Raw genomic sequence first — 13,590 nt, forward strand, 5'->3', positions numbered from 1 at the left:
ATCTTGTTATGGCTCAATAAAACTCTAATGGTTTCACTGTATTTATTTCTAAGAGCTTTCCCAGAAGGTCCAAATTCTTTGGAATGGTTTATAACCACGTGAGAGATTTGAGGGATTAACCACAAGTTAAATGCCACTCGCTTTGTGCTTTGGCCTTCTTGATGTCATCCCTGCATGCCCAAGCAATATTTTTTATACTCCTCCCTAGGTGTTCCTGTAAGCTTCCTTTTAATGTTTTACCTCACTGAAGAGTTTCCTCCTGAGCCAAGTTGGTCTTCTGCCATACTTGCTATTCTTTCTGAAACCTTTTTTAGATTGCTCACTGGAAGTTTATTCATGATTCAGTACTTATGCTGTGTAATAGGTCTCCTAAGTCACTTGGTATTGTTTCTCTTTCTTCATTTAATTAGCCTAATATTTATAAATAGGCATAGGACTCCACAAGTGTATCTAGGACTGAATTCCTTGGGGAGTGGAAAGAAGCTGTTTCAGGGAAGAAAGTTAGAAGGTGAGCTGGAAAAGGAAGTTTTCAGACACTTTAGACCAGTGATTCCCATGTTTTCAATTTACAGATCAATAATTTTCTGCAACCCTATATGTGTGTGCCTATAGTTTGCTGGGTGTGAAGAGCTTATAATGCTGCTGCTTCTCCATGGTAACTGTTCCAATGTCCTGCTCTTACCCTATGGAGGGATGAATGAAACTGGACTGAATTGCCTGGTTTAGTTTTCACTTACAGGGCAATTGTAGGCACACTGGTAGCTGAGATACTAAGTCCCCACTTAATTATGAGCATAGAGGGCTTTTCTGAGTTCAGAGGAATTAGTCTAGTGGGACTTCTGACTCTACTTGTAACTGCCATGACCCCATTTGCAGTTGTGAATGTTAGTTTGGGTCCCCTGGTAGAAAGGAGATAGCATTTCGTTACATGTCTGGATCCTGTGCATTAAAAATAGCTTATTTACTTCAGGGTGTGGGAGCTAGATAGATGTAAATCAGATTTGTAAATCTGACAGTATTTTATATTCAGTCACAATCTACTGACGTTCTTACCTTTGCGGTCTCCACTAAGCATGCTAACAAGTGACAGCTATAGGGGTAGTTTGCAGAATAGTAATATTTCTACACTGGAAACTAGACTGAGGCAATTCATTTCCTCACACAGGTCTCAGAATAGCCACTACATTTTTTACTTCTACAGCCGTAATGGGAATGGCAGTGGCAGAGTGGTTAAGGTGTCCCTTTGAGAGTCCAGATGTAAGCATATGAACTTTCTGCCAAAAATCACCCCCAGGTTAATCAGACTGGGGAGTCAAAGACATTGGACAAGATATTAGATGCATTGTTTTGTTCTATGCCACTGGCTACAGAAAGTAGTGTACCTTAACCTGGCTAACCTGATGGGCAATCTAGACCCGAGCAGAGCCAGGACTAATAATAGGCTGGATTTCAACTTGCAGTCATGGAGTAAAAGTTTCTAGACCACTAAAACTCTTTCATAAAATAGGAAGGAAGAGCTTATTCTGATTTTCAGTTTTCCAAATTTCCATCAGAACAGTAATAACAAATATTTGCCCTCCCTGCAATATTTGCTTTTAGAAATGAAATTTTCCATACATGGATCCTATACCAAGTCTTTTAAGCATCTTGTTTTGCTTTAAGTCTGAGGAATGTTTGGGATAAGGATGAAGTAACCTTGTGACTTGCTCATAAACGATCTCTGGGGCTTTCAGAGTAGTGCTGCCTGGTTTTGTAATGAAAATAGCTACTTTTTAGTGACTTAGAAACATTTGAAAATTGAATGCTGTTTATGTACAGTGAATTTTTTTTTTTTGTCATATGTGCAGCAGAAGAAAAATGTGCTGTTCATGCATTTGGAGCTGATTTAGGTTGGGCTTTCAACTCAATTATCCTTAGAAAATGTAACTTGTCCATTTTTCCTGAAGGTCTGATACTCTGAGTAATCTGAAGTAGAGAGAGGTAGTTAATTGTGTTAGTCTGAAATCAGGCAGAGAGCAGGGTAGCTGTGCACCTTAAATCTTAGTTAGTCTATAAGGTGAAAATCTGCCCTGCCTTCTGCCTAATCTAAAGTAGCCTAACTGGAGAGACCTCTTTGCTACAAACTTCCTATGCCAGGCAGTGACAAACATGACAAGCCCCTCATGAACATGGCTAATTCCTCAACCAGAATTTGTCTGTTTGGTGCTCGGTTGATTAGCGTAGAGGAGAGCTAATAAGTCACGGCTCTTAATTAGCCCTCCTGCAGCACCATGTGAACATGGCTATGCTACTTCTGGTTGGGAATATTGCTTACATGAAGCAGCACAGCTGTGGCTAAGCACATGGCTCTTTGGCACAGTAAGCTTGTGGTAGAGACATATCTCAGACTCAGTCTTGTGAAGACTGGCCAGAACAGTGATCTGAGCTCTCCTAAGACTGATTTTTGGAGAGTTTAAAGTTGAAACTGTTGTGTACTCCTTAACTCTTCATGAAAATTGCTGCTGGAAGGCTCTGAACAGAAGCATTACAAGCATTTTTTGTGCCTGGTCATTGTCTGTGGTTGTGGTCAGAGGTGACTCAAGCAGGGTGCAGGGCCCAGGGCAAATCAGCCCATGTGGGGCCCTTTCTCTGCTCTGATCCCACGGTCCCAGACCTGAAGAAGTTGCCACTGCCATTGGGAGGGAGTGGGGCAGGGGGGAGAACAAGCAGCTGGATGCAGAGCCACTGCTTTGCCCAGCTCTGCACCGGCACTGCTCTGCCCGGCTCCGTGGGGCCCCCAAACCACGGGGCCTGGGGTGGTCACTCCGATTTGACCCCCTCAGGGACGGCCCTGGTTACGGTTGCCAGTCTTGTGCCCCCTCTAAATTGGTGCCGTAGGCTGGTGCCTTATTTGCCCACCCCTAGTTATATACTAGTAGCTCTAAACATAAATTTAAGTTTTTTGAGTATCAAATAGATTTGTTTTCCTATCTACCTATAATAATTTTATTGCAGAAAAATGGCTGCTAGTGAAGCAGAATTGTAAGAGTTTTAGTCTGCCTGAACAGGTCAGGATTTATTTTTGTTAGAGCGAATATTTCAAATACAATCAATTATTTCCATTTTACTGCATGCCTAACCTTTTACAAATTGACAGTGTTTTTATATAGAAGACAATATACCAAATAAATTACATCTTCCTGTATTCATAATATGTTTGGACATGGACATGGTATTTTGCTCCAATAATTTTTCCAGCGTAGCATATATTACATCAGACTTTCATTCCTGTTGTGCAAGGGTAATCAGTAAAGATTTCATATTGACTGTAGGCTATCAGGTCCAATACAGGAAAAGGTGGAACTGGTTACTGACCTACTGACACTTAACATATACTATCTTTTGTTTTGAGTATTGTTTATTGTAATGCTTTCCTCTTATTTAAACACTGCAGTTTTGTAAGGTCTCTGAGAATAGGAAATGGAAAAGTCCACCTTCTGTCAAAAATTTGCATAGTTTGCATCTCAAAACCCTCTAATTTAGGCTGCAGAAATTTCAGCTTCTTTCCTATGGCCAAAGAACAAAGACTGACCTCTAATTTATGCTGATTTTTGTCATACGAGTTTCATGTCTTTATAATGCCATAATTAGCATGAGATTTTTTACCATAGGGTACAGCTAGTTTTTGGGGTGTTTTTTACTACCAGTTCACTTTAAGAAAAGTGAACCAACTCCATTAATATTGTATCAAATTTCTTCTTACAGTTAGTGGCAGTGATACATTGTGGAATATGGATCTTTTGACAGGAGCCCATTACCAGATAAACTCCCAGTCAGCACTAACATGGCACCAGGCAAGAAAAAGCTGTCATCAACAGAATGCAGAGTTATTAAGTATCACAGAGTTGCATGAACAAACGTACCTGGCAGGTAAAGTAATGAAATGCATTCTATATATTGTTATGTACCTCATTAGAGTGATAACATTTGAATAGAATACTACATCTTTAGCTACTTTACATGGTTTAATTTAATCCTCACAATAACTTGATTCAGTTATTGTGAACATATTTTGAATGTATTACTGTAGTTTGGGGGTGGAAAATTATTTGAGATGGAGGGCTGCTTAAGGAGTTTTGGCGAGCTGTTACAGGCACTGGGGGGATGGGGTGCTGACCTGGCCTGGCATGGTGGGAGAGGTTGGGTTGCAATTGGTCTATCTGGCCCCAGGCCCATCCGCCTCATGCCCACTGCTGGGGATACTGAATAGAGTGGGCAGGGTCTCCAAGAGGCTGGCCTGGGACTGTGGTGGGCAAGGCACGCTTGACTAAGCAGATGAGATGGGGCTGTGGGTGGGCAGGGAGCAAGGTCTGGGAGCAAGGTGGGCAGGTGCAGCCAGGATTGTGGGGCGGTGACAGTACAGGCCTGAGGCTTGGGGCAGAGCTGCAATCTGCTCCCCATATGTCCCTGTAATGGATGCTGGTTCTACAGGCATGGGCGTGTGGGGAACAGATCGTGGCCTTGCCCCTAGCCACAGCCTTGTGCTGTCACCACCCCATGATCCTGGCCCCAGCCCTCTCCTACCTGTTATATTCCTGGATGCTGCTCCCCACCCACCTGGTTGTGGCCCCATCCCAACTACCCAGCTGAGCACACCCTGCCTGCATGGGCCAATCTCCATGGAGATGGTGGTGGGCACAGGGGTTGACAGGGTGGGGTGCCTGGGCAGCAGGCCAGGTCCACCAGTGGCAGCAGAGAAACTGGCAGCAGCAACTGGGCAGATTGAGCGACTGATGTGGGGGCTGTCAGAAAGCTGAGTCCAGCCACTATGTTGCCCTGGTTCCACTGCACACCTGATTTTGTCCACCCCTGCTCTAGTTGGATGACAATTTCCTGTGCAGTAAATCTTGCTTTAGCATGTGGTACTGTGCAGTATGTCTGATTTTAGTAAAATATTAATATACATTTGTTTATTAAGTGTATTTAATAGTTTGTATAGTCTGCTTTACATTAACTATTATTTTCAAATTAAAAATCCCAGCAAACTCAGAAAGCTATTTACTGAAGGTCTGAATTTAATGTGAAATTATCACTATAATTAAAGTTCAGAAGAGCAGTCTAGGAATGTAGTTAGGAATAGTATAAGAAAACTGAGAAGCATACTTCTTATTTGAACACCAAGATACTTTGCTGGTAATCATGGTCCAACTGCATATGAAAAACAACTTTTCTTTACCCAGAAATCCCAGTTTAGGCAGGGCTCTCCCAGGTTTCCTGTGCTGTTACATTCTTGACTCATTTAACATTGCCAAATTTCAGCCCTATGCTTGTAAATTCAAACACTGTTTTTCAAGACTAGGATTTGAATACTCTTGTATTATACTCTATCAAATGTTTACATTTTGGAAATATTATCTTCAAAGGTAAATTGGGCAAACAAGGTGATATATGGGTCAGGTGGGGGCAACATGGGGCCTTCAAAGCCTGATCTGGCTTGGCGTGGGTAGTGTAGGGCCCTGGGGCCTGACACTTGCAGATGGGGGCTGGGCAGAGGCATCATGGGGTCTGGGGGCCTGATTCTGGTCCCTGGGGTGGGGGGAGAGGGAGGGAGGAGAGGTGGTATGGGTCCTGATCCAGCCGGTGAACTGGCTTCCCCATTCATCTGGCCTGTGAGTACCACTACATTAATACAACAGAAATAAATGACATATACTAGTACAATGATTTGTTTCTGGTGTGTTAAAATTTGAAAATCAGTATTCAGGTAACTCATCTTCCAAAGTCTTAAAGGGAAGCAGGAGGTAAATTACTGAGTAATAGCCTGTCCCAATATATGTGAATAGTTCTAGTGAATTTAATAGGGTTCTGTGTGAATTTACTTATAACTATTTTTGGACCCATAATTTGACAATTGGTTTTAGTAAAGACTTCTTCAGTAACAGGAAAATGAGTGAAGAATTAAAAGTAGCTGAAACAGAGGAAAGTACCAGAGATGATAAAAATAAAAAAATAAGACAAAACAGGATGGAACGATTTACAATGGAGCTTGCTAGACTATGAAGACTAGTTGTGCATATTAAGACAATTTTAAAATAGTAAAAATTTAATTTAAATATTTAGTTTGTTACTAAATTCAGTGAAATTCCATGAGCAGATAAGTTAACTCTTACAGTTGGAACCTTAACTTTTACATTTCTAATGTTTCATTAACATGGATCTTGCATTATAGCTTTAAGAATACAGTATTTATTTTCATATTCATGAGCGTAGTTTTATTGGGTAGACATTTAACTTTCATTCAGTTTACAGGCATTATTGATTCTTGTGAAATTACCTACAATTAAAACGAGGAACACTGGTAGAATCATTAATGCCTCTAAAACCAAGATGAACATTTAAACACCCCCACTACTTATGCTTACCTTTCCTTTAGTGCTAAATAATTTGAAATGAAATATATCTGATCTATATTATTCTGAATAATGTGGTTTTGTGCAGAATGTGAAATGAGAACAGGAAATAGATGGAGCTCAGTCCTTAAACTATAGATAATGTGAGCTGCAAGAAATCCTCTTTATAGTTATTATTACTCCATAGGCTGGGATAGGGTTTACTATTGCTTTGCACCTCTAATACTAACATTTTATGCTATTATTTTTTCCTTTGTTATTTAGGATTAACTGGAAGATTGAGTGCTGCACTCTGGTTTGGTCTTAATAGTTTGAATTTCAACAATGGATGGCAATGGAGTGGGGGCAGTCCTTTCAGATACTTAAACTGGGTCCCAGGTAGGTATAAATCAGGAGCGGGCAATTATTTGTGCTGGAGGGCCAGTTACAGAGTTTTGGTGAGCTGTTGAGGGCTGGGGGCAGGAAGTGCTTATGACCCAGCTTTGGCTCCCTGTCACAGCTGTTTACCCAACCAGGCAGAGGTGGAGGGGAGAATCAAGGAGATGGTAATTGATCCTATCTGGCCCTGGGCCCGTCTGCTCTGCACCCACCACCAGGGGTGCAGGATGGAGCAAGCAGGCCGGGTTTCTATGGAGACCGGATCGGGTTCCCCATGGGCAGGGCATGCTCAGCCAGGTAGATGGTGTGGGGATGCAGGTGGGCAGGGAGCAGCATCTGGGAACAAGATGGGTGGGTGGGTCAAGGCAGAAGCTGGGCTGGGATCATGAGGTGGTGATAGTACAGGGCTGGGGCCTGGAACAGAGCCGCAATCTGCTCTCCGCCTGTCTTTGTGATGGGTGCCGGGTTGGAACTGGCACCTGTCACAGGGACCTGCAGGGAGTGGATTATGGCTCTGCTGCAGGCCTGAGCCTGGGCTCCACACTGTCACTATTCAGTGATCCCAGCTGTGGCAACACCCACCCATCCTGCTCCCAGACACCTCTTCTCAGCTGGCCCTGGCCCTTTTCAGCAGGGCACACTTGGCCATCTGCCAAGTGTGCCCTGCCTATGGGGTTTCTGGGCCAGTCTTCATGGAGACCCCACCTGCTTGCTCTGTTTGGTGCCCTTGGTGGTGGGTGTGGGGTGCCTGGGCAGCAGGGCTGGATCTGGCAGTGGCAGCAGAGGTATTGGTAGTAGCTGCTGGGAGAAGCCACTGCTGCCACAGGGGCTGTTGTGAAGCCAAATCCAACCACCATACCATCTCTGCCTCTGCCCTTGTCCTGCTGCTATGCTGCCCGGCCTCACGGATTACAGCTTCTGGTGTGCCTGAGAGCCACACGGGGGGCAGGGGTTAGGACAGGCTGTGCTTTGCACCAGGTGGCACCTCTGCACCCGGAAGCAGAGAGACCGGCCGCATGCACCTCAGCCTGGCCTCCCTCCCACACCTGTGCTGGGTGGATCCTAGGGACCTGCCATGGGCTGGACAGAATCACTTGGTGGACTGGATCTGGCCTGTGGGCTGTATTTTGTCCACCCCAGGTATAAGTGGTAATCCATCTCAGGCAAAATTTTGCTTATAAATCCTCATAGTGGATTTCAGTCTTGGTATTGTGCTCTCTTACCTGCACAGAACTTCTATAATTTTTAAAAGAAACCGACTATGATCATAACTACTGGCAATGAGATCTGCTGCATCAAGAACAGAATTCTGGATTCAATTTATAACACAAAATAGATATTATTCAGGAGAACCTGAGAAAATATTTAAAAAGCATAGATTTTTTTTCTGTTGTATTCATGTAGAAGGTAGGTCAGGGTGGTACCTTGTGTTCGTGTATCTTCTAAATTTCCCCAAATCTTATTTCTTGTTAATGTCAGGGTGAGATTGTAGCTGTAATGGTCCAGGAATTATGTGAGAAGCAAGGATTTTTGGGGGATGATGTCTTTTATTAGAATAACTTAATGGCCAGGATAAAGTTAAACACGCCTTCTCCTGTACATATAGTATATTTGTTCAAAGAATTAAATGAAAAATGCAATAATCTAACCATATTATAGTGGATCTAGAAAGAAACCCTCTAAATTATTTTAGTGATTTCACCTAATATTTTGCTCCTGGTCTAATATAGTTTGTATTTTTCCTGCTGAAAATTCCTTGCTAGTTCTAGCATCAAATATTCTAACATAAATCTTGTTTTCATTCTTGGGCTAATTAATAGGAAATCTGAAATTATTCTCAGTTCTTGCAGCTAAGTAAAGGTTGTTCAAATGACAGTAGGTAATTGAAATGATAATCAAGTATTAGATCTGGCCAGATCCCTGAACCTATACTTTTCTGAATCATGTGCCCCAGATTCCATGTGATCTCCTTTTAGGAGATGTGGTATGTGTGTGTGTGTGTGGGGGGGGAACCCTCTAAACATTTTTTCAAAATATGAACTATATAAAATGTTGGGCTTCAAAGACCAACTATTGAGAGGTATGAATTGCCCAATAATGTTGAAGAATTGTTTAATGATAAATACTAGCAATTATTTAAATGATAACATAGTTAAAAATCTCACTGCTAATTAACACAGATGATAAATTTTACATCATGCATGAGTAATTAGGGGAGTTGCATCATTTTTTTTCGGCCTGAGCTTTGAGGATAATTCTTCATAAACAACACGGCCCCCTCTACATGTTACATCTATTGCACAATTGCCTGGTTAATTTCATGGTTATTTTAGAATGGCTACATGTGCAAATTAGCTATGGCTCCTTTAAAAGGGCCAACCAGCTATTAAGTTATTGTTGGAAAATGTGTGATAACTTTATAGCTGGTTTCTGTCCAACTTTAGTTTGCACATACAGCCTGTCCCCCTCACGGCTGGGAGACCACAGCTGCTGTGATCTCCCAGCTGCAGGAATGCAGCATTCCTGGCATAGCTGCCAGGTCAGAGAGTCTTGTCAGCTGACCGCTCAGGACTCCCATTAGCTGTGGGGCTCTCAGCCCTGGCTATATGTGGGGTGCACCTGGGGCTGACAGTCCTATCAGATGCCAAACTCTCAGCTCTGACTGTGTGTAGGGTGCTACTGGGGCTGAGAGTCCCATCATATTTGCCAGTGTAGGCAAATACTGTACTGACAGTACAAGGTGCGATGAGGTCTAATGCATGATCCCACAATCATGCCTCCTAACATGCCTGTGTGGCATGGCAGGAGGCATGATTGTGTGGATTGTACATTAGAACTGATCATGCCTTTACCTGCATGTGTAGAAGGGGCCTGCAGTAATGAAACGATAAGAAAGAATGAGATCTTGGGTTTTTCTGATTTAAAAAAATCCCCAACTTTCAGGTTAAAAAAAGTAACCCAAAATCCACATTTTTCCATGATCAAAATGAAACACCCCAATTATTTATATATGTATGTATGTATGTATGTATGTATTAGCAGTGTTTAAATTTAATTATGGAAAAAATGTAGATTTTTGGGGGGGTTTTTTAACCTGAAAATTGGGGATTTTTTTAGATCGGAGAAAACCAGGGTCCCTGATAAGATAGCCTACTTAAGGGTTGCTAAGATCTTTTCTTTGGTTACATGGTCATATACCAGCATGTAAAATCTTTGGTTTTGTAATCTATTTCTCCAAGGAAGCCCTTCTCCAGAGCCGGGAAAAATCTGTGCAGCATTAAATCCAGCAAAAGGTGCAAAATGGGAAAACCAAGAGTGTAATCAGAAACTTGGCTACATTTGTAAAAGAGGAAATGCCACTTTAGAGTCTTTCATTATTCCTTCAGGTACGTTGATCAATAAAATAAGTAGAGGTTATTGATTTACTTTCTATATCATATATGCCCTACACAGATGAACAAAGGCTAAAAGCATTATCAATGCTTTGCAGCCATTGGTTTCAAAGGAATCCCAAAAAGAAAGAGGAACAATGGTTGTTCCTTCCCAGTTTTGGCCCATCCTGTCCCCTTTAGCTTGCCTTCTCCTTGATTAGATCCCAGGACTTGTATAAAGTGTCCTTCCAAAAGCAGGCACAAGGTCTCCATTGTGTCTTGGGGAATGACATGGCTAAGAGACATTCAGATTTAGTTACTGAAGAAAAAGAAAACATATTGCATCTAGCCTCTCATATGATTTATCATAAATTGTCTATGAAGTACAGTCTCTTATCACATCTATATTTATAGTCAGGAGCAGTGGCCACTTCATTTCTTATACACTAGGCTTACTGTACCCTTCTTAGGACAGCGGTAGTTTGGAGGACTGAAAGAAAAGAGACAACATTTCTTAAGTATGAAGGAATTGCAAAGTAAATGTAATGACATTTACAATATGCTCTTGACAGAGTTCTGCATAATTAAGCGATTTCTAAAATGTTCACTGAGAGTTAGTCATAATAAGAATAGGTGTAGCATGTTGGGGTCCCAGGGATGGCTGTAGGTGCCTGCCACGTGAAGGGCCAAGCCAAGCGACCAGCAGGTGCTTAATTGTGGCAGCATTTTAGATCCATGGCTGCTGCTATAAACAGGGCAATTTACTGCTGGCAGGCCAGGCAGTAACATCGCTTGGCTGCAAGGTTGCTTGGAACATCCTGGAGGTAAGGGCAGAAGCTGTAGGGGATGGCCAGGAGGCTCCTGGTCCTAGGCATGACCTAAAACTGCACCCTGCCAAGAGTGGGTGGCCTGGTGGGGCTCTCAGTGGTGCGGGAGCCCCCAGGAAATGCCAGGCCAGTTACCACCCCAGTGAAAGGTGAATAACCTCAGCCCTCACCTTCAGGTGGGCTATATTCCATCTGAGCAGGGTAGGCCAGGTAAGCTTCTGGAGGCGCCTGAGCCTGCTGGGAGAGTGACCCCACAGGGCCAGGCACACTTCCAGGTGTACCTGAGCCAGGAATGGGGGGGCCCCGATCCGTAAGTGCAGGCAGGAGGTGAAAACCCCGCTGAGGTACTTGACTGGTCAGTGCTGGGGCCAGGACCAAAGAGTCAAAAGGGCCAGGGGCCCACTGTGAGGGATGCCCACAAAGAGCTAAGGAGCTTGGGGTCCCAGCTGGGCTTGAGACAGGGCTAGGGCTTATGGAAGCTGAAGGTCCCCAGGGTTGGGGTCCACAGCTAATGGGCGAAGGCAATGGTTGCGCTAACTGCCTGAGATGCCATCTGCAAGGCTTGGGCCACAGTGTAGGAGTGGAACAGATACCCCCCCCAAATATCGGGGTGTACAATGGCCAGCCTTCCACCTTAATTAACAACTTAATTAATTACCAACAAGGCGTGGTGGGTGAGACAGGTGGGAAACTAGCTCTGTGGTAAGTGGGAAACAACCCCCTCTTTGCCACACTATGACATCCCCTGGTGGCACTGTGACTGTCCTTCACTCTTCTCATAGTGTGTCCTCCCTTCTTTCTCACCCACCACACCTTGCTGTTTCTTATCGGTCTAAGAAGGGAGTCTGCCTCCTGGCCTTAGTGCGGGCCCAGTTCGACTGAACCCCCCCACTAGGTTACCCTGGCACCCTATTGGTCCTCACTAGACTCCAGCCCCCTTGCTGGGCCTCACTCTACAAGTGTGCTGCTGCAGAGCACCTCAAGTCTTAGGGGCTAATTGCATGGCTCCAGTCCTTCCCTACACCATGCTTCAAGCCTTGCGGGTGTTATTGCAATGTCAAGCTCCTGTTGGGCTTTGGGCTGCTTGACCACCATCCCTTTCCCCTCAGCTAGGCCTTCTAGCCTGAGCCCATTGTATCAGATCTATCTTCAAGGCACCAGCTCTGGTTTGGCCTTCTTGGGCACTAGGCCCCTGTCCTCTGTCTGGGTTTCTGGCCTCACTCTATGCCCACTCCAGGCTCAATAGTCACTCCAGCCTTTAGCCTGCCTTTGGCAGAGCTCAAGGTGACCATGTGCCCCATGGGTACTAATGGGACCTCCATATGCCTCCCCTACAGTGCCAGCCCAAACCACCAGTGTAAATACAACATAAACATAAGCCCCTGAGCTATAACATAACATAAAATGGGGAAGCAGCCCTCTCTCCCTTAAAGAGGGCAAACCTTCCCTCCCTTCTAGTGCCAGCATGCCTTCCAGCCCTGGGCTAGCCTTGTGTGCTCCCCAGGCTCCCCAAGCCTCACTGGGGTTGCACAGGCAAGATCATCCCTGATGATAAGATAGGTTGCACAGTCCATTAAGGAACCTGCTGCCCTGAGGTCTTCAGCCTGTGGCTGCCAGGGAGAGACAGCCTGGGCTGCCTGTAGGTGCCTGCTGATTAGCCTCATTGCCTTGTTGCCCTGGCAACCTGCAGCTGCCCTGCCCAGCTTGCAGAGCTGCACCCCTCCCTCCCCTGATGCTCTCTTAAAGGAACAGGGAGGCTCACTGTTACAATAGGATATAATCCTGCAAGGTGTTAAATGCCCTAACTCCCATTCCTGTAAAAAGGAAGTTGGTGGCACTTCATGCCTTGTAGCTTCAGGCTTCTTGAGACCAAAAAAGATAAAAAATCCACTTGATTCTAATACACATGCAAGTACATAATGTTAAACACATGGGAAATCCCATTAAAGTTAACCCTGAAGCTTTTGAGTTGAGTGCCACAAAGTTATATATGAGGGGTATGGGGTAGTGGCATGCACAATACATTATAGTCCACAACAAAATGAAATGCAAAAGACTACAATTAACAAGGGGTCAAACTGTTTGTTGTACACACAAAGCTCTTTGCTTTTTGTAGAGGGGATATTTATGAACTCAGTAGTTATACTTATCCCTACTTTTCCACAAGGGGGCCCTAGAATTCTAGATATACATTACATGTAAGATTGTAAAACGTATATAATTTAAAAAAAATATATTCTTTATATAGATACGTATTTGTACATTTGGAATTAACAGACTTCTAGTGTTAAGAGGCAAAACCTTAAAAATGTTTTGAAGCCGTTTTGTAACACTATACATTTGTGTGCATAAACAGCTCTGTGTGTGTGTGTGTGTGTGTGTGTGTGTGTGTGTGTGTGTGTGTAGAGAGAGATCTAGTTAAAGGCAGAAACAACAAGGTAGAAAAACAAATGACAAACATTTTAAATCTTAATGTGAATGCTAAAGTGTATGGCAATATAGAACAAGTACAGAAATGTTGACTGATGCTGAACAGTAGTGAGTGACCTACCTATCTATCTATCTATCTATCTATCTATCTATCTATCTATCTATCTATCTATCTATCTATCTACACAAAAGTAT

At 43.7% G+C, this 13,590-nt stretch overlaps 1 protein-coding gene across 3 annotated transcripts in view; it reads left to right on the plus strand.

Moving 5' to 3' along the window:
* LOC102566452 (macrophage mannose receptor 1) overlaps nucleotides 1-13,590 on the plus strand; it is a 119,920-nt gene that overhangs the window by 13,488 nt on the left and 92,842 nt on the right. For all 3 annotated transcript variants that reach the window (XM_014601565.3, XM_014601563.3, XM_019497889.2), the window contains exons 4-6: nucleotides 3,745-3,909; nucleotides 6,654-6,767; nucleotides 10,007-10,153. In XM_014601565.3, the coding sequence (XP_014457051.1) occupies nucleotides 3,745-3,909; nucleotides 6,654-6,767; nucleotides 10,007-10,153 (426 nt within the window). The remainder of the gene's footprint in view (nucleotides 1-3,744; nucleotides 3,910-6,653; nucleotides 6,768-10,006; nucleotides 10,154-13,590) is intronic.

This window comes from Alligator mississippiensis, chromosome 5, assembly GCF_030867095.1.
Source record: "Alligator mississippiensis isolate rAllMis1 chromosome 5, rAllMis1, whole genome shotgun sequence".
In the NCBI taxonomy this organism is placed as follows: Eukaryota; Metazoa; Chordata; order Crocodylia; family Alligatoridae; genus Alligator; species Alligator mississippiensis.